General features: G+C 39.9%; 1 protein-coding gene and 3 long non-coding RNA genes across 4 annotated transcripts in view; 1 reads left to right on the top strand and 3 right to left on the bottom strand.

The window, feature by feature from the left end:
* The first annotated feature begins 1,292 nt into the window (after positions 1 to 1,292).
* Positions 1,293 to 3,324, top strand: LOC143420321 (uncharacterized). The gene is made up of 2 exons (XR_013100140.1): positions 1,293 to 2,038; positions 2,768 to 3,324. It is a non-coding gene; the product is annotated as an uncharacterized LOC143420321 (long non-coding RNA).
* Positions 3,325 to 3,367: 43 nt separating this feature from the next.
* LOC143420322 (uncharacterized) lies at positions 3,368 to 4,811 on the bottom strand. Its single transcript, XR_013100141.1, has 2 exons — positions 4,503 to 4,811; positions 3,368 to 3,611 (listed from the first exon to the last, which is right to left on the bottom strand). It is a non-coding gene; the product is annotated as an uncharacterized LOC143420322 (long non-coding RNA).
* A 245-nt stretch (positions 4,812 to 5,056) lies between these two features.
* Positions 5,057 to 6,723, bottom strand: LOC143420323 (uncharacterized). The gene is made up of 3 exons (XR_013100142.1): positions 6,675 to 6,723; positions 6,388 to 6,475; positions 5,057 to 5,683 (listed from the first exon to the last, which is right to left on the bottom strand). It is a non-coding gene; the product is annotated as an uncharacterized LOC143420323 (long non-coding RNA).
* Positions 6,724 to 7,677: 954 nt separating this feature from the next.
* Positions 7,678 to 19,789, bottom strand: part of nrbp2b (nuclear receptor binding protein 2b) — a 49,712-nt gene continuing 37,600 nt past the window's right edge. The window contains exons 2-18 of the mRNA XM_076888226.1: positions 15,803 to 15,925; positions 15,135 to 15,236; positions 14,958 to 15,047; positions 14,544 to 14,584; positions 14,363 to 14,457; positions 13,656 to 13,679; positions 13,472 to 13,558; positions 12,835 to 12,890; positions 12,656 to 12,751; positions 12,273 to 12,405; positions 12,086 to 12,188; positions 11,937 to 11,987; positions 11,726 to 11,861; positions 10,885 to 10,938; positions 10,651 to 10,714; positions 10,103 to 10,158; positions 7,678 to 9,943 (exon numbers count right to left, since the gene is read on the bottom strand). Coding sequence (XP_076744341.1) covers positions 9,857 to 9,943; positions 10,103 to 10,158; positions 10,651 to 10,714; positions 10,885 to 10,938; positions 11,726 to 11,861; positions 11,937 to 11,987; positions 12,086 to 12,188; positions 12,273 to 12,405; positions 12,656 to 12,751; positions 12,835 to 12,890; positions 13,472 to 13,558; positions 13,656 to 13,679; positions 14,363 to 14,457; positions 14,544 to 14,584; positions 14,958 to 15,047; positions 15,135 to 15,236; positions 15,803 to 15,925 — 1,398 coding nt within the window. The 3' untranslated portion in view covers positions 7,678 to 9,856. The remainder of the gene's footprint in view (positions 9,944 to 10,102; positions 10,159 to 10,650; positions 10,715 to 10,884; positions 10,939 to 11,725; positions 11,862 to 11,936; positions 11,988 to 12,085; positions 12,189 to 12,272; positions 12,406 to 12,655; positions 12,752 to 12,834; positions 12,891 to 13,471; positions 13,559 to 13,655; positions 13,680 to 14,362; positions 14,458 to 14,543; positions 14,585 to 14,957; positions 15,048 to 15,134; positions 15,237 to 15,802; positions 15,926 to 19,789) is intronic.

Here is a 19,789-nt window from a genome sequence, read left to right as displayed (position 1 = left end):
TGAACAAAATATTGATAAAAAATAATTATAAAAATGGAGGCAACTTTGCCTATGGTACAATGTATACAATGTATGAAAAGATCTTTACTGCAGATACTACTATGGCTCTGCAGATTTTTTTTTTCTTTTATTTTAACCTATGTCGCCTCACCTTGAGATTGGCAAATCAATTTTGGTGGTCAACTCTCTCAAGCAGTTTACAGTTTCTGTTTTGCCTGTCACTATTCCCTCTCTGTTTACTTACCTGGTTCTTCCTGACCTTGTTCTTTCTCCTCACGTTCCCCTCTTTCCTCTCTCCCTCTTTGGTCTGACAATCATACACAAATAGATTGTATTCAGTTGGATGAAAAAATTACATTGATATGAAAAAAAACTATTAAGATCACTCTCCTCTCTCAGTGTACTTTCAAACAAAAGGCAAATAACCAAACCACATGTACATCTAATAAAAGATATAAATATTGAAACACTGATCCAACATTATACTTTATTGACGGATCATTTGATCTTACACTTTTACCTGAATGTTGCTCCGGGGTTTAATATCGGCACATATGACAAAATAACCAGCTTCTCTCATTCCATTTCAAACAGGACAGTGGCAACAACAGCAGCCTACGGACAATTTTAAGTTTTAGATTTTAAATAAGCTATATAAATTTCAATGGGAGCAACAGGACGGTCAAATGTCGCTGATTTTACTACACGAGGACGAATTGTATTGTAGCAAACATCGTCGGAGAACACGTTTTCAACACTGCAGGTTACCTGGGTGTAATGTTTTTCAGCTAAAAAGAAACATGGTCTGACTCCTACCTAACTATATAAAGAGTAACTGAAGGTTATATGCAGCTAATATGTCCTGTTTTAAGCCAGGCACTTCCACCTCCGCTCCGCTGTGTCTCAGCCACCATGGCAGAAAGGGCGCTAAAGCAGTGTTGCCAACTCCTCAGTAAGGAAAATCGCCATTGGTTGTACTAAAAGTCGATAAATTACGTCATCGCCTAATTGGCATAATTGGACATGCAAATGTAATTGTAACCTACGTTGTTGGAGAGAGAAATAACAGCGTGGAAGAGACATAAAGTGAGTAAAAAATGTCCTAAATGCATTTAGAATTTATTTAGAAGTACAAATTAAATTTGTTTTAGCAATTATTGTTTTATAATGTCACAATTCCAACCCTGCTCCTTTATCCGGGCTTGGACCGGCAAAAGTGACCCGAAATTGGCACTCTGGTGTAGTTACTTTGTGTGTGTGGGTGTGTGTTTATAAGTAGTTTTAAACCTTGTGATCCACAAAACAGCATAACAGTAAAAGAAGAACTGACTGGTTACAGACAGTGCGGGAGCAGCGGCTTCGCTCATGCGCGAGTCATTTGCTTTTTGACGTGAAAGCGGGTATCGCTTTTACTCTCAAAAAGCAGCGGGTGCTGCCGTGGGTACCTCGCAGCTGGGGGAGGACTATCCTCCGCCTGTGAGCACTTTGGCACGGGTGAGGTGCCTATGGCAGCACCGCTGCTTGTTAAGGGTGTGTTCACACCGAACGCGATGGGCGCGTGAAAAAAGCCCCAAACGCCCCTAACTTGACGCGTGCACATTCGCACCTCTACGCGTGTCCAAGAAAAATCCATCGCGCCCCAAAATATCATATTTTAACGCGCGTGAACCGGAAATGTGGGAGGGATGTGGGAGGAAGTTTTGCAAGACCGGTATCTTTGCAAGATGGCAGCTGTCGAGCTAGCGCTTGAAGAGAGAGTCTCCCTTCTCTATTTACTGTGGAGAGCAGAGTAGCGGCGTAAAGGACATCCTTGCCGTACCTGGGTCCATCAGGTCCTCCAGAGGCGTGAGCAGTTTGGTGAGTTTCACCACTTGCTCCAGGAGCTGCGCCTGGATGACGGCCGATTCCAGCGCTATCACCGTCATTCACTCGGCCAGTTTGAGGACCTGCTGTCCCGCGTCGGTCCCAGAATCGCCCGCCTAGACACCGACTACAGGCGCTCAATCCCACCTGCAGAGCGCCTGTCCGTCTGCCTGAGGTTAGTAAAAGTGTTTAATACGTAGTCCTTTATTGATACCTGTGCTAATATATGCTAAACCATCCATTTATACACTGCTAACATGGATGTGCTATGCTAACAGTGAATGCTCTCGGTGTTTGCTGATATCAAACTGTAGCATTAGGACCACTGAGTTAACCTTGTAGTGATACTCACTCCTTTTTATTTAGACCTGGTTTAATTCTGGGATAGTTGAATATTTGTATATAATCCCTGCAGCTGTCAGACTCTATAGCAGGGGTCACAGCCTTTATTAAAACAGAGTTAGATAAAACTGTGAACAGTTTGGTTCATCTCTAGTTACATGGTTCTATCTTGATAAGCTGTCTTATCACAGATTAATTTTTCAAAAATATTAATGATTTAAGCAAGGAAAGGGCTACATGTCAACATACAACTCTTTATTTCTATTAATGTCTCACTTCATTCCTACCTGATTGACATGTTTAGGAATTATGAGTGATTGGCTCACTGTAGTTGTGAAAGTTGCTACCAATCAAATTATAATATGTTAAAGTTAAAACAAAACACAACTGTTTTAGATATTATCTAATATACATTTTGTAATTATCCTTATAATTACAAAATGTTTTATGTAAGATTTAAGTTTTGTGATTAAATCTGACATCACCAAAGTATTTTGGAATTTGAATAATGTATTTTGTAACTGCAGTACACATAATACTGATTTTGAACAATTTTGTCCAGGTTCCTTGTCACCGCGGACTCCTTCAGCACCAAGCGTTCAGTTACAGAGTCGGTGTGTCAGATCACCACCAGGCAGCGACGGCCATCTGGGACTGTCTAGTGGACGACTTCATGGCTGTGCCTTCACCTGGAGACTGGCGGTCCATCACAGAGGGACTACAGGAGCGCTGGAACTTTCCTCTGTGCTGTGCAGCTCTGGATGGGAAGCACGTCCAGACAAAGGCACCCCATATATCATATAGGAGACACACACATTGATATACACTAAATATTTATTTCATTTCTTTTTTGTGGTGCCCAAATTTATGCACCTGCTTGATTTTGTTTAAATAATTATTGCACACTTTTTGTAAATCCAGTAAACTTCTTTTCACTTCTCAAATATCACTGTGTGAGTCTCCTGTATGATATATTTAACTGACATTTTTTTATTGTAACAACCAACGATTTATACAGGAAAATTATGTCTATTAACAAGGTTGCCCAAACTTCTGCATCCCACTGTATTAGTATATTTTGTCATTAGTATAATATGAAATAAATTCTACATGTGTCAAGTCGTGTGCCAACATTTGCTGTGTAGTAGAACTGAGACATTAGTCATTATAAAAATTTATTTGAAATAATATTAAAATTCTCACACAGAAATACATTAAACATAAATATATAAAATATAAGTATTTACAGAGAGACAGGAATAAAAAGGACCAGCTGCTCTCCAGAGCAGGAACCAGGCTGAGGAGGAAATGCTCCATTGGAGACTGGTGTGGCTCCAGCTCCACCACCGATGGACCGTCCTGGGACCCGTCCCTCATCTGCCTCGGAGCCGTCCTCCCCTGTGGGCCTGTAAAACAGCACAAAACACAAAGAAATGAGAAGGCTGCTACTAGATTTTAATTTCAACATTGAAAAAAACAAACAAACTAAAAACAGGATATAATCAGATTGGTTGTAGATATTTAGTAAAGGTCATCACAGGCAATCCCACCGACTAAAAAGGCATCAGTGCTTGCTGTACATATCTGTGGGTGCAGCAGCAGGAGCTCAGGGACTGGGGAGCCAGGAGAAGCAACAGGGGATGCTCTGCTTCAGAATCAGTTGGTTCTATCAATACAGTATTAAATGTTAACAGGTTGAATATAATAATCATAGAGTAGACAGTGGTCCCTCATTTATTGCAGCAGGGGTTCTCAGAATAACTAGCTCCTGGCCACGCACTTTATACACTGTTTTCCACACACACACATGAACATTGGTCACAGTTCTCACAATTGATTCTCAAAGTGCAAACCTTTGTAGATTGCAAAACGTAAACGTATTATTATGCCGTGTTTTGTCTTCATCTGCCTGCCACTTTCGTGCGCCTTTTCCCCTCGCGGTGCAGGTGTCTATTTCCGAATGAGGCTCATAGTTATGGGTGTTTTTGTGCTGTTTTTTCTATTGGACGTGATGGTTATCAAAACCAAACATGATAAATTTGGCAAGCGCAGGAGACACGACACGGAGCAGATTTGGCAATCAGGCTGCAGAATGCAATGCTGTCCGGTGCAAAAAAAATAAAATGAAAATTAAGAAAAAAGAGGCAATAAAATATATTCTTAAATGACAACATGCCTAAAAGCAGAACGGTATTTGTACGTCAGTGGGAAAATAGCGGTGGCTTGCTAGCTTTTGTGCGGCTTCCCCGGGTCAGTGAAAACTTTAGAGAAAACTTGAGAAAAATGAATGAACTTACCAGGTTGCCCGATCTCTTCACATATCTTCCTCCAAGCTCGGTCCTTTATATTCCTGTCTCGGTACAGAAAGCAGCTGGTGTTGTACAGCTCCGAGTTGTTTGCTACGGCATTGATTAGCCTTCCTTCTATTGAAGAATAAAGGGCTTTGGCTGGATCTGCCCCTTTGAACTAGGTAACAGCCACGTCACCAGGCTCCTGATTGGTTGTCGCGGCGCGATTTGACGCTGGAGTTCAGATTTTTCCAACTCGAGCCGGGGACGCGAAACGCGTGTATGCACAAAATGCAACACATAAACTCACGCGCGTGTTTTTTTTCGCGAGTCAAACGCCTGAAACGCGCTACACTCACGCGCATTTCAGGCGTTTTGGCGTTTTCGCGACGCAAATCTGCTTCCGAATTTTCGCGGGAGCCGCAATCGCGGGTCAGCGCGCCTTTCCATTGACTTTACATGTAAGCCTGACGCTCTGCCTGCCTCTATCCAGAGGAGGAGCCAGACATTTGAAACACCCGGGGCTTAGCCCTAAAGGGTAGTATGCATGTGGGATTTTTTTTTTTTTTTGAGGGGGGGGGGGGTGTAGAAATGACTGAAAGATTAATAGGCTCTGTTTTGAGTTTTGTTCAAAAAAGAATGACTTCATATAGGGAAATATATATATCACACATGCAGGACACCTTAAACTAGTTTTTTAATTGAGCAGCAAGACAGAACGAAGTCGGGGCTGTATCAAGACACAGGGACTAAACCCCAATTCAACCAGACCCAGAACTGATCCAGAATTAAAACAGGACTACAACAGTTCAAAAGCAGGATTACTGAGGACTTAACCAAGACATAACCACAATCAGAACTAGATGATAGTAGCACTAAAAATCATCATAGACCTGCACTACACTTATTTATTTAATTCTACCAAAGTACAATATTTAGATTGAGAAAAGTTTATATAATTATTTAGCCTTGTTGTGAAAACAAGCCTGCAGAACTTAATAAATATAGAATTTGAAAAATAGCAAACCTAAAAAGAAACACTAGGTACGAGATACATGAGTACCTATGATACAGTGATACTTTTAGTAAGCAACCATTTGACTAACATGTGTGTCTCACCTGCTCTTGTTCATCTCTGTTCTGTCCTCATTCTCCATCTCAATCTCTGCTCCTCTCTCTCCCTCTTTGTGCTGACAATCATCAAATATACAGTTGAAACCAGATATTTACAAACTCTTCAGATCAAAACACAAACACTTTTTTAATTGTAACATCAAATCAGACTAAATGTTTATTTTTTTAGATTGATAAATATAAAAACATATTTGTTAACTTTAAGAGTAAAGAGAGAAACTGTCTGTGTTTTTTAATTGCAAATGGCACCAAATTGTATTCAAACTGAGCCACACTTATGGAGCTCCACAGTTCTGTTCCTGGTGTTTTGGTTGACATCTCTTGATTTTCCCATGTCAAAGAAACAGGCTCTGTGTTTTGCCTTATATGCATCCACAGCTGTGCCACCAGTTTACTCACATGGACTCTACTAACCTATCAGAAGCTTCTTCAGCTCAGAATGGAATCCTCTGGAGTTTTCTTATTAACAATAAACTTAGTGTACATGTACTCCTAAATTTAATGAAAGTGATAAAAAATAGACAGCTCTGTCTCTCTTTATTCTGACATTTAACTAATTCAAAATATATTTCAATATTTATCTAAAACAAAAGTTTACTCTAAATTGATGTTGTACAGTAAAAATGTTTTATGTTTTCTCCCTAAAGTGTAAATATCTGGTTACAAATGTGAATATCCTGCTGTGTACTGAAATCCCTCTTGTTTTGCATAGAAATATACTGAACAACATACAAAGCATAATATATAAAATAACATTTACCTGAGTTTTTTCTTTGAAAGAACCCTCTAATGTCCATTCTTATATTTCAGTACATAACTGAAACCGAATTAGTCGGGGAGGGTAAGAACTGAAAATATGAAATAAACACACGTAAGCTAAGACTCTCTAAAAAATAGCATTTGTTCGGCTTTTCATTTTGCCATTTGTTGATTCACTTGAAGAGCAAGTAACGTAATATTGGTCAAGTGATCAGTTTCATATCAATCTTTCGTGATGCACCGTCATATTTACATTATTTGTACGGTACAAATGATTTGCTTTGGTACCTGCTCAAACTTAAGCTCTCCTTAGTATGGCTGGCTCCGTCTCTCCAACAGCGCACTCACGGGCAGCAGCTCCCCCCGCCCCCTCGCTCAGTCGCTTAGCGCCTGAGCTTGGATCATACCAATATCAGGGGGGGATTCACGCACAGTCGTAAATTCCCACAGTGTGCACTATGTGCTTCGAATATTGTGTGTACTTTTTGTTTTATACAGTTGTCAGCCAGGCATCTAACTATGAAAAAATTACACTCCAAAATACCCCGGGCTTCTGACAAAACAACCCGGGCTTAAGCCCCGTAAGCCACCCCCACGCTCCGCCCCTGCCTCTATCGCGTTCGGTGTGAACACGAGCAATAGGCGTTTTCACGTCAAAAACGTCGTCATAAATAAGTCATCAATAACACTTTTTATATTTTTAGTAGTGTGTCACACAAACAGCAAATATTGTCAAAAAAAGTAAGAAATCTTTGGGGGTGCTTTGATTTTGCTAAACTCGCCCTGCCTTTAGGTTTCACTAGGGATATATCCGTAGATCAGTGTAGCTTAGTGATGGTAAATTTGATTCTTTTTACTGAATCGAGTTTTAATGAATCGATTTTTTGAGTCATTTGGGTCACTGAATTTCAGCATTTATTTTCTAATCTTTGCTCACTATTCATATAAAAACTTTAACTATTAAACAGACAACAGATAAAACCCTTGCAACCTAACAGCTAAAAACATTTGTAATTACTTTAGTCAAAAATTATATACTGAATGAGTTAAAATTAGAGTAACATGATTGAATTTAGCAACAATGTTAAAAACGTCACTACCACAAATCTGTTATTCTTAATAAATCATATTGCATCCTGATATTATGCATATAAAATGTTTTGTACTCTGTCTTAACGTGTCATGTCAACCCAAGACACTACATAAATACTAAATTAAATTCACCATTCCTCGTTTCTTATTTAAATAATTTTTTGGTAATGCATGCATGGAAACATCAAAACACACGCAGCATATTACATCTTGTTTATTGTCATGTATTTAATTGCAGTAGCTACAATATTTACCAAAGGTTTAAGTAGAACACATCCGAAGGCAAGTTTTATTCAACAGAGTCACAGAAATAAAAAAAGAAGAAGTCATTTGACGTAAAATAAGACTGATATGGAAGGGTTTGTTTTTTTTCCATGTTTGCACAGTCTAAACATTCATTTTCATGGTCAGGTCCTCTCTGGAACTGAACTGTGACTGACAAAGGCAAAATGCAGTTCTGGACGGTTGCAGGCTTTTAAGACATGCAGCTTACTAGGATCAAACAAGAGCAATAGTGGCACTGCTTTGTGTTGTCCAACATACGCCTCTTTTGATAGCCACAAACAAATATGTACACCACAGCCTGTAGCAGGTGACTGTCTGGGAGGCTTCAGGGCTCCTGTCTTCAGAGACATACTGATAAGTAGGCTCGACACAGAGTATAGTAAGTATTGTAGGCAATGACTGTACAGCAGTGTAACTGTTATGAAACTGCAACCTCACAAACCCATAAAACAAATGACGCAGAGCTATGTAAAACGTGACAACAGTATTTTGCTGATGATCACTACTGTTTTTTACTACAGTTTTATTAAGGAGTAATCCACCCAAATGGCAGCTTTTTATGTTTCAGAGACCAGGTTCTTGATAAAAACAAAATAAAAAAATCAGGCACTGATGCACAGCCAGCTCTATTTTTGTCTTTGTGTGGGTTGCAGTGCCATCGTTTTCACATTTCACACCAGAACTGTGTGAAATAAAACTAGAGTAGATGGGGTTCTGGGAAATAAAAACATGCAAAGGAAAATAATTCAGTTTCTCATCACCTGCTGTAACATCTGGAGTCCATGAAAACCTCACAGGAAAAACAAATTCTAATGATTTGGGTGGATTTCACCTTTGAAAGATCTACGGAAATATTTACAAAACAAAATTCATGTACTAATATTTTCAAATGGTTTGGGAAATACAATAATAGTAACTATAGCAGGAATATTAATAAACAAAATGGCAATTTTTTAATAATTAATTTTAACATCAGATAGTCACAGCTTTGCTCCTGTTTAAGTAAGACTACGCTTTCAAATCACACGTAGATTTATTCCAATTTTTGTACACAGGCTACTAATATTGACGGCAGCAGAGACCATAACCATCTTATCCATAAGTCCAATAAAAAAGGCTGCAGCTCTTAATCAAGCTTCCATTACTCAGCCTCGACTTCCTCTTCACTTCCACACAGGCTGAATTTGTGGACTAATAATAAAGAATTGCAAAGTTGATCTTGTTTTAAGACTAAAGTCAACCTGAACGTGTTAATTGCTAAGTTGTGGGTGATGCCATTTCACTGCCATAACAGGCACTTTGCAAGTCTTTGGCTTTCACGGTGGAAAACCTGTAAGAGCACTACAGGCTAAAACAGAGAGGCATCATCTCATTACTTATCACCTCATTCAGGCGTAGCATGTTTAGCTGTGTGGAGATAGCATTCAGTCGGAGAGTGCAGTGAGGTGTGTCACTTTGAAGGTGTAGAACAAAGAAAAATAAACATTTGTGCAATGCATGTCCTGTTCACAGTTAAACAGAAGAAAAAAAAAGTCAGCTGAATGGGTATCAACAGTGCACATAAGACGGAATCTTAAATTCCCTAAAACTCTTGTGAACTGAAGGTTCTGGCTTGTGAGGGAGAGGGAGGTTTAATCAGCAATAAAAGTGTGCAAATGAGGCTTTGAGGAACAAAATGTCTGTTTGTATGTAGTAGTATGTAGTTGCTGCATCTGTGAGTATAACATATCTGCTCTGGATAGTGGCATTATGGAAAACCTAAGATTGTAAGATATCTTAAGGCATGATAGCCCTTTTAGGCAGGGAGTTTGTCAATCTTCCTCTGCTCTGTGGGGTTGCTGGACGCAGCCGTGATTCCTCTGGTCCTCCAGCCAGAGGCGCCTTCTCACTGAGATGATTTACTGTCTGTCAAGGTGCAGCATCCATCTGTGTTTGTCCCTTTTTTTTTTTATTCCCCATTGGGTCAGCTCCCTGTGCTTCCTCAGGTCCACGGCTGTCTCGTCCTACCCGCTGCCCTCTCTTGCTCTCTCTCCATCTGAGTGATCAATGCCCCGGGACCCTCCATCTGGGCCAGAGCCTGTCGGGACCCCTCCTCATTGTGTGCTCCCAGAAGCGAGTGCTCGGACCCGGTGTTGTTTGATGGCATTCTCCAGGAACCCCGCCACCTTCTCACTGTCCTCCTACAAAGCCACCAAGATGCGGTCAAAGTTTATTTGGGAAAAAAAGTGTTAAAACTCTTCAAAAAACAAAAGATAAAAGAAAAGAAAAAAAGAATAAATTACTGCTGTACTTGTTCCCAGATCATTAAAATGTAAAAACAAAGAAGCTTTTCCGTCTACCTCATTTATGAAGGCGTAGTGAACAAGTTCACTGGCGAGGTCTTTGGAGGTGTCAGCTGAAAGTTTCATACAAAATAATTCAGTTAGAAAAATATACAAGAAAAATAAAACAACAGGTGTCTTTTTTCAAATAAAAAGACAAAACGGTTATCCAGATCAATCTATACAAACAAGTGCTTTAAATGGACTTATAGTATCAATTTAAAAGTCCCACGTCGCCTTGTTCTTAAGTTATCGTATTCACAAATCATGACAATAACCCATCAGCAATTTATGTCTGATGGGTTAAAACAAACAAAAAAAACAAAAATAAAACATAAATAAATATGTCAAACTGATTCACTGCCTCACATGGAAATTCATTAGAGTGAGTTATGAAGTTGATCTGGCTATTACATTTGTTTATGTTTGTTAGTTGGATCACTCTGAAAGTAATGGACAAATTTGCATGAAAACTGCAACCAGATGTGAAGTTTGGGCTTGAATCAATCTGGATGATGATCTAGGAACACTCACATTGTTGTGATATTTCAGAAATGTCAACTTACTTGGAAGGATGTCGCAGCTGAGCTGCCTGTGAAGTTTATCATCCATCTTCAGAAACAAAGAGAGCTAAGGAGACACCAAAAGGCTCAATTAAAGTCAGACTGAATTCATATGTATTCATTCTGACTGACTGAAATGCAGAGCTGCTAAAGCAACGCTGCAGTAGGATTCATCTTTAAGGAGCCCAGGTTTTTACACTGAAATGGGCAAAGTACCTGTAACACTATGTGACTCACATGAGTTTTGGTCCCTTCTTCATTTGACTCCAAATTACAGTGCATCTGAACTACCTGCAATGACAACAGAGTAAGAAGCACTGAAACATGAAGGCAAAGCAAAGTATTAAATATTTAAAGTGTTTGGAGTGATAATAAATAGTTATTATTACAATAATAGAGAGACATGCATAGACACGTGCATGTGCTTATCCTACACAAGTGACACACACAACAACTTAAAGGGCAGCAGAAAGCTTTTGTAATCCAACTTTTGCTAACACTTTCCCAACATATCTGGCACTGATACACGTGATGCTAAGCAGGGACACCATCTAAGGTAATAACCTAAAACATAATAAACTAGACATTTATCATTGATATTCAGATAGGCTCATGCTCATATGCTGTGCTCTGAAATAATGAAAAGTAATCTTAATCAAAGACACACAAGGTGATACTGTCACACTGTGATGTGACAGTGTTTTGCAGGTCTGAGCTGCTGTTCACATAAGCGCAATGTCTAACACTGCCCTGTTGCTTAATTTGGTTAATTTAAAAAGTTGCTCCTGATGCATTCCTAGTATTGGATTTAAATGCAAGCAGTCAGCTCTGATTCACAGTGAGACCTCTCAGTCCAAAATTTGTTCCCCTTCAAAGCTGACTGCATAGAGACGGTCTCACTGAAATCAGATGCGGGCAACAACAAATATGAGGAGATTTCCATGTGTAAATATCTCACGTGTTGCAACATCCCAGACATACTGCTGAAAGTCTACTGTAAACACAGAGTCATTCTCTAGAGATGTAACCAGCAAGTCTGTGCATTTAACACTACTGTTGTTCAATCTAAGGTGCCGACCTTCCTTGTCTCCGTCTCCTGGGGTTCAGGAGTCGGCGTCTTGACCGTTTCAACCTGCTCCTGAGACAAGGAGAGCGCTCGGGGGACGGGGTGAGGCCGCGTTGAGGCAAAATTCATCAATGGGTAGATTCCATTCCTGAAGAGAGAAAAGGCCAAGATGTTAAACTTGAGAAAGTAAACTGAGAAAGTAAAGCACTGCAGTAACACTTACTTGACATCCTCTAGAAACTTGTCAAGTTCCAATGGGGACACGTGGGAATACCTGCAGAGGGGACACAAAAGAGAACAGAGAGCAATGATCTTGACTTGTCATGCTTTCTGGCAGACAGCGGAAGATTCGAGGTGGGTATAAGATTTTACTTGAGCTGAACTCCCTGTCTGTCTTCATGTTTAATCTCTGCCATGACAGCATTGGGGTCAAATGACTTGGTTTTCTCCTCCACACAGTTCTCTGGAAGCAAGTCTGTAGATGCATCACAAGTGTGGCCGTTACTAAAGAAATCTGATGCACACAAGTAGCTGCAGTGCACATAAGAGAGAAACTCACACTGGTTGTTGATGAGGCAATGGGCGGCGAGCAGTTTGAGCGAGTGGACCTCGAACAAGACTCGGTGGAACAAGAGGTCGTGAGCTGTAGGACGGAGCTTGGAGTCGTGATGCAAACAAGACTGGGTGAACTCCTGCAGGAGCAATAAGGAAGTAAATCCAACACATAACCATGCAACTGTAAAGTGTGACCCAGTTTCCTGAGCATCACTTTGTTCTTTCTGGCATATTTAACTGACGGAGCCCTGCTGTGCGGTCTGAATAAGCCTAGAGGGACGGCAGTGTGAGTAAGCGTTGCTAGAGTAGTGCAGGACAGTTTGTCTTTTCTACATGTTTCTGCAGCTGTTCTTGCATTTCAGGGCATAAAGTATTTTTGAGACTTACTCTCATGAGAGGGTCTTCCAGAGATTGACCTGCATTGACTATGGCCTCCTTGGACACAGCACTATCTCCATTGGCCTGGATCTCCAGCACAGCCATCTATAAGGGTACAAATAATCTGTCAAGAAAAACAGCCACACACACAGAAAGATGGAAATCCAGCAGATTTACTTCTCTTTTACCTCCAGAGCACAGATTCCAAAGGAGAAAATGTCTATGGCGTAACCATCTTCGCCAGCTGGAAACGATTGAAGAGAAGCAGGGTGAGAGGAGGGTAAAAATAGGAAAACTTAACGAAAAAGCTTACCCCAAATTAAAAAGGTAGCAATGTGCAATCAAAAAAAAAAAAATCAATTTGAAAAGGGGAAGAAGGTAAACAGTTTATCCTCATTACAAAGGGATTAATCTATCCTTTTGTCTTTTTGGCAGCTGCAAAATAGGTACAAACAATCTACTAAATGTCTTGAAGTAATTTGTGTCTCATCCATTTCACTTTGGCAGTACTAATTCCAACGTTTACCTCATTATCTACAATAATTACAGACAACAGGTCACAAAATACCCAGAACTATCTGATAGAAGGCCCCGTTTGGTGCTTCTGGCATACAGATTACTGACAACTAGTCTTTTTCTCAGCGGTTCCCATTTCATACAACGTGCAAATATCTTCATGTGTAGTAACTGAGGTCTGGAGCTACATTAAACTGTGAACATAAAGACTGAATTTTTACTCTGCAGGTCAAACAGTCAGGTAGGAATCAATGTAGACCGATTAAATAAAAGCAACGTCACAGAAAGCTGGATGGAAATGCCACTTACCTCCGTATTCTGGAGCAAAGAAATGAAGATTTCTCTGCTCGTCGCGATGTTGCCTCGCTTTGCTGTGAACACTTGCATCTGGGAAAACTGGCAAGAGAAGGCAGAGCACAAATATATTAGATATTAAATATTAGATAAAACTAATGAATTGATATTAAACCACTAAACAAAAAAGGTCCCTTACCATTAACAAATAGCCGATGCCACACTGTGGGAGGAGAGTTAATACAATTTAGATATTCATTCTGCTTAATGCCATGAAAATAAAATTTTAATTGATTTTGTACTTTACTGTACTGTTATTTAGTGTAAGATAAGGTGTATGTGTCCCTTTGACTGACTATGCTAAAACATAATACAGGAATAACTGCTGTGACTTGTGTTTAGAGCAGTGCCCTCCTGATTATCCACTGAAACTCGCTGATTCAGACCCTGTAAGGACCTTGAAAAACCTTTTCTGTACCTAAAGTTGTTTGATTATTGTGGTATGACCAATCTAACTTAAAGAACACGTGGAGATCGAGGAGATTTCAAAGCCATGAGCTGTACCACAAGTATTAAAATGTACTTACGCTGGAAATGGTTTTGACACAGAAGAAAGTTATAGTTAAGAAGAATCTGGTATTAAAATGTGGGAAAGATTCGACCTGGTTACAGCCCTGCATGACACTAAACCTCAAAGTTTGGTGTTTTTCAGTCCTAAAAATCAAATGTTCATATCTTCTGTGCTTTAGAAGTTATGAGGGTTTAGCTGGAAAAAAATAGCACGAATATTAAGGAGGAAAATTCACTTTAGAGGCTTCATTAGTCATAATAAAGTTATTGTACAAAAAAAGAAAACCAGCTGATCGACTACTTGCAGTAACATTAAAGTCCCTGCTGGGAGCAGACCTGAGCCAATCTTGATGAGGCCGTTGTGCTGGATGAAGATGGTGTCACAAGTCAGGTTTCCATGGATTATCGGTGGATCGCAAGAGTGCAGATAACTGCCAGCAAACAATAAAGCATGTTATTAATGCTCACACTGAGATAACAGACACGATTACATCACACAGAACAAATAAGTCAGTACCTAAGCGCAGAGAGAATCTGTGTGCACCATCTCTTCCAGGCCTGAAACGAAGGGGAACAGAGAAAGATGAAGAGCTACACCTCTAAACTAACAGACACGAGTAATATGGAAACATATGCACTGTCATAAAATGCACTAATTTGATATGTGCATGAAAATACCAAAAGCTAATTAAAGTTAAATAACATTAACTTTATCTACAATTTATTTTAAAGAAGGAAGATATTGTGAATAAACCTCATGAATATTTGAAATCCACCAGGTTAGGATAAGATGCATGTCTGAGCAGACTGAGCGGTGTCGTGTTACGTAATCTCTAATCCTGCTGGAAAAATGGATCTGAATAGCGATGGGACTGCAGTACCCTGAGCTGCCACCGTGAGACTCAGTATGTGACCAGAGTAAAACACTGACCTTCACATTCATAGTCTTGTGGTTTTTCTTGGTTTTCTTCAGGAACTGCTTGAGGCTGCCTGACGACATGTATTCAGTGATGAATATAACCTGTGTGCCACAGACAGAGGAGAGAAAACCTGTTCATGCACCAGCGTTTGTGTGCGTGAAAAAGAGGAAGCAAGTTGAAAACCTTACTCGAGCCTGGCTCTCCTTCATGTCCAGCCAGTACTTGTGGAACTTGACAATGTTGGGGTGTTCGACCTGCATCAGGTTCTCAAACATCTCCTTGATCTTCTCCTAAACATCACACATCAGAGATGGTTCACATCTAAAAACGTTAGTCTATCACACTATTAGAAAATCAATCAGGGACACTTTAACAATTTATAATTCAAGTGGTTTGTAAGCAGTAATAACGAAAATCACCCGAGTGGTTTAAAGTTCAGCAATTTTTATATTTGCTGGTGTTTATCTGTTGGAATAGGTCTCTTGTGAGGATAAATATGACTTTATCAATTCCCTTGATCAGTTTTCTGAATGGAAAAAAAGGCCTACACAGCTTTGTCAGCACCAGTCCAGCTGTTTAAGTGTTGACCCCCTAAGAAACAGCAAAAAACTGTAGAAAAAAAGCCAAAAGGTCCACTGCCATGAGTTCAACGTCAGTCTTGCAACATCAACGTGAGGAAAAAAAACCCGCAAGCAGTGATAAAAGGAAGGTAAGAGCTTAAAGATATATGACCGGTGTCTATATATAACAGTAAATCTTCCAGCTTCATCCAGGCTTTTTAGTTGACAAATCAATAAATAGAACCAGAATTTAATTTGCAGATCTCGTAGTTAAAGGTTTATATGAGTTTGGGTACCTCTTGTGCTTTAAAGACTTTCTTGTCTAAGAAGAGTACTTCATTCCACACCACCTCCACTCCTTCCTCCGTGTCCATGGCCAAAGAGGCACTTTCCACACCTGGAACATTACCTTGACTGACCTGCAGGGGGCAAACAGAAACACATACGGGACTTAATGTAACGCAACAGCTAATATTAATTTATCGTTCTACACAATTTACCACGACAATAACTAAGTTTTTTTGACACTTGGAACAGAAGAAAAAGCTGTAAACACAACATGAATATACTGTCAAACTATAAAGTTATTATGGAAAGTGAATAGATAACAAACAGCTGCCTGTTTACACAACAGGAAGACATCCAAGTAAACATCACCGAAACCACAGACTGCATGAAACAAGGACGTAGCTTGAAGGTTGGAACAATGAAGGCAAGTCTCTTAAATCTATCCGAAGATCTCTAGGTGGCGATAGTTGTGGAAAAAAAGACTTCCAGTTCAGTAGACGTCTAAAGGAACGCTGGCTTTCTCTCCTGACCTCTGTAAACACTCTCCTGCGAGGTTTTTTCATTTATTTTAGGTCTATTTGGTAAATCTTTGTCATACTGTAAGAACAAAATGTAAGAAAATTAAAATATTATATTTAAATCAAGAATAAATTTTTTTCACCGCTTTTGGTCTCTACCAACTCCAGTGTGTTTAACTGAGCTTAACTTTTTCTCTCTGCTATTGTTTGCTGAACAAATACCATGAAAAAAAAGTTTTTGTTAAAATTTGGCAATAAAAGCTATCAATAAAAAGAATAAAAATACTCTTTTACAGATTTGTAGCCATTGATAAAACAGACAATCGCTATAGCTGCCAGGTGGGAATTCACATTCTGTGCTATTGTTTCCAATACACAAAAAAACCCAATGTTAGACGAGCATGAGATCATGCTGGCGTCCCTGAGCGATGCACAGCTTATTATTCTCTGTAATATAAAAAAAAACAAAGGAGCAGAGCGTTATCAAGCCCTCCCTAAAACATTCAGCTACAGAAAAGCAGGGCTGAAATGATTAGACTTCACCCCCTGCTGAGTCTATAATATCTACTAAAAGCCCCATAACACAGTCGCAGAATTATGTCACTGACAGCTCCATTGATAAAACGGCGAATCGGGGTGTCTGGGTTAAAGAGAGTGCAGTACTAAGCAAATTCAGTTTTCATTCCATTAATGCATCCATCAGTCAGGACAGATGGGAGTTAATTCACTCTACTGAGGCCAAGATAAATGCAGACAGGCCGGCTATAACGTGATGAACGGTATAGACATCCGAGAGGATGCGGAGCAGCTTGTGCGAAAAGAGAAGAGATGGATTAAAGGTAGACAGACGGAAAGAAGTGAAGGGATTGTGCACGAGGGATTTACAGAGATGAGACGCATGCCACAAGATGGAGGAGGTGGCATCAAAGCTCCAAGAAATACACAGGGGGAAAAAAATGAAGGGGAGTGGAATGGAAAGAGGAGGCAGAGACTGGCAGAAGCAGACAGCCTGCAGCTCTGTCACTGCATGAGGTGGCAACGGAGGCAAAGGGTTCATCACAGGATATTGCTGCCTCGGCTGGGAAGACCTGATTTAACCTCCTGCTATGTTTTTAATGCAGCAGCTGCGCTGGTGCAGGGAGTGGAAAGGCTGCACTGGGTTCAAAGTCCAGTGCAACAAGCACAATGCAGGATCCACAGTTCCTGCTAATCCCGCGTCTGGCCAGTGCTTAGAGTAGAAAAGCACTATATAAATAACAATAAATATTTCATGCTTTTTTATTGATTGGTGTGATTCTGTCTGGCAGGCACTTGAGCAGCTACTCTGTGTGCGGTGGACATGGTGGCTGTAAGCTAAAGAGACAATATTAGCCACAAATATAACTGATTACAAAAGGTATTTGTGTGTTTTTTTGTGGATTTGTGGTGAAGCACTAACTTGTTTTCTACTTTGTCCTCTCTAGGGTGTTTGGGCAAATGTGTCCCTGGGAGGTTTGAATGAGGGTTAGAGGGTTAGAAGAAAACAGGGATGAATTGGGTACGCTGAATTGCTTCTGGGTTTTTTTGGGGGGTGTTTTAATAAGGATTTCAGGGTTATGTTGTTTTAATAGAAATGCAACATTTATATGTGGTGTTGGTAAAGGTTTTTATAATAGTATATATAGCATATAGTATAATAGTTTCTAATATGGAAAAATGTTACTTGGCTAAATTGCATGTTGGGAAATACAGAATACACCCCTGGCACGTTATTAGCAATGTGTGGCTCATCAGCAGCACAGTATAAAACACTGGCCCTTTGTCAATTCTCAAGTACGCGAGTACGTACTCGCGTTCTCGGCACACGGGAGTACAGACTCGCCGAGAACGCGAGTAGGGACTTGCGATTTGTACAATTGGAACACCAGCGTACTTGATGATGTCACAGGTCCAGAGTTTTTACTGCCATCCCCTCTTAATTTAACTGCGAGTAATATGTTATGAAGCTTAACTTTAATCACAGCCAAACCGGTTTACTCAGGAACAAATAAAACACTGAAATAAACCAAACATTAACATTTAGAAGTGATCTAAGTGACTTATATATCATGTTTAACCTCAGTAGTGAAATCTCTATTAATAAAAATAGTGTACATGTACATACGTGTACATACCTTAATAAAAACAAGCAGGTGAGATGTTAGAACGCTTTTATTTTTATTTTAGTGGACACCCAATACAAAAAACGATGTGCCGGGAGTCCGCTGTTCTCGCCGGCTCTAATAATCCTCGACCTTGCTGTCTGCTATGGAGCTGGCGGGTCACAGACGTCTCCGAAAACGTCGGAGCGCGTTTGGAAATATATGATATCTTGATAAATCGAGCAGATATTTGAACCTCTGACCTCTTTCAGATTTCCTCATGAGGATCAATAAACTATATTAGTAGGTTTTTAGTTCTCTATAGTCTATATTTATAATTTATCCTATTATATTGTACCTTGAACTTCAGAAGCACAGTCTAAGCACTGAGTTTTTCATTACACAGTTATCAGTAAATCAGTACTGTCAGCAAACTGCAATATACTCAGCATCTACTTGAGGCCTTCAGCTGAGAGGTCTATTCATAAAATTCTTGCAAAAGGGTTTTGTTTTTTGTTTTTTAGTTTTTAGATTTTATTTGCTACTTATACTCTTTTGTGCCCTGTCCTTCCCGGAATTGCACATCTCCTGATTCAGTCCGTTTCCACTGCTGTGGTTCCTCAAGAGCCCAAACAGAACCATGTGTAGGCTCTTATTGATGTGATGACACTTATTTGGTTAAATGTGCTAAAACTGCACAATTATAGATTTTATTATGTCATCACAGTGACAATTTGATTGGCCGTTGGCTCTCACAATTACATAAAGTCAAGAAAAAACTGCATAAAACTGGAATGTGGACTCAAGACGAGCCAGAGATTTCAGCTCTTTTACAGTTTACCAATTCAGCTGACGGTCTGTTTCTCTTTACTTTGATTTAACGGTACCACAGTAAATAAAAAGAAAAGTGAAGGGCTTAAACAGTCTTCACAGTGTTGCTGAGATCTGTTCAAACAGAGAGAACTCTGGACTCAAATCATAATTAATGAGCATATGGATTGAATCAACAAGACCGCATGTGGTAGTGAATTCCTATTGCTGCCCTCGAGATATCATTACAGCCGTGCTGGCCTACGAGGACTCCTGTTTCTTATTACTGCTGAATACACGACTCTGGCTGAATGTTTGGGGTCTTTTACATGACGGCAGGATGAATTCTGAACAGATTTGGGGGCTTCAACCTCTTTACTATGAAGTTGTCCTCAAGTGCTGAGCGGTGGAAATGAGCTTTCTCCAAAGGGTGGCTGACCTCTCCTTTAGCTATAGGGTGAGGAGTTCAGTCATTTGGGAGGTAGAGCAGGGCGATACGACCAAAAATATTTATCACGATATACATTTGAAAATTTGCGATAACGAT

Source organism: Maylandia zebra, linkage group LG9, assembly GCF_041146795.1.
Source record: "Maylandia zebra isolate NMK-2024a linkage group LG9, Mzebra_GT3a, whole genome shotgun sequence".
NCBI lineage: Eukaryota > Metazoa > Chordata > Actinopteri > Cichliformes > Cichlidae > Maylandia > Maylandia zebra.
The sequence above is the reverse complement of the archived record's forward strand: the minus strand, read 5'-3'. Positions and strand labels throughout refer to the sequence as shown.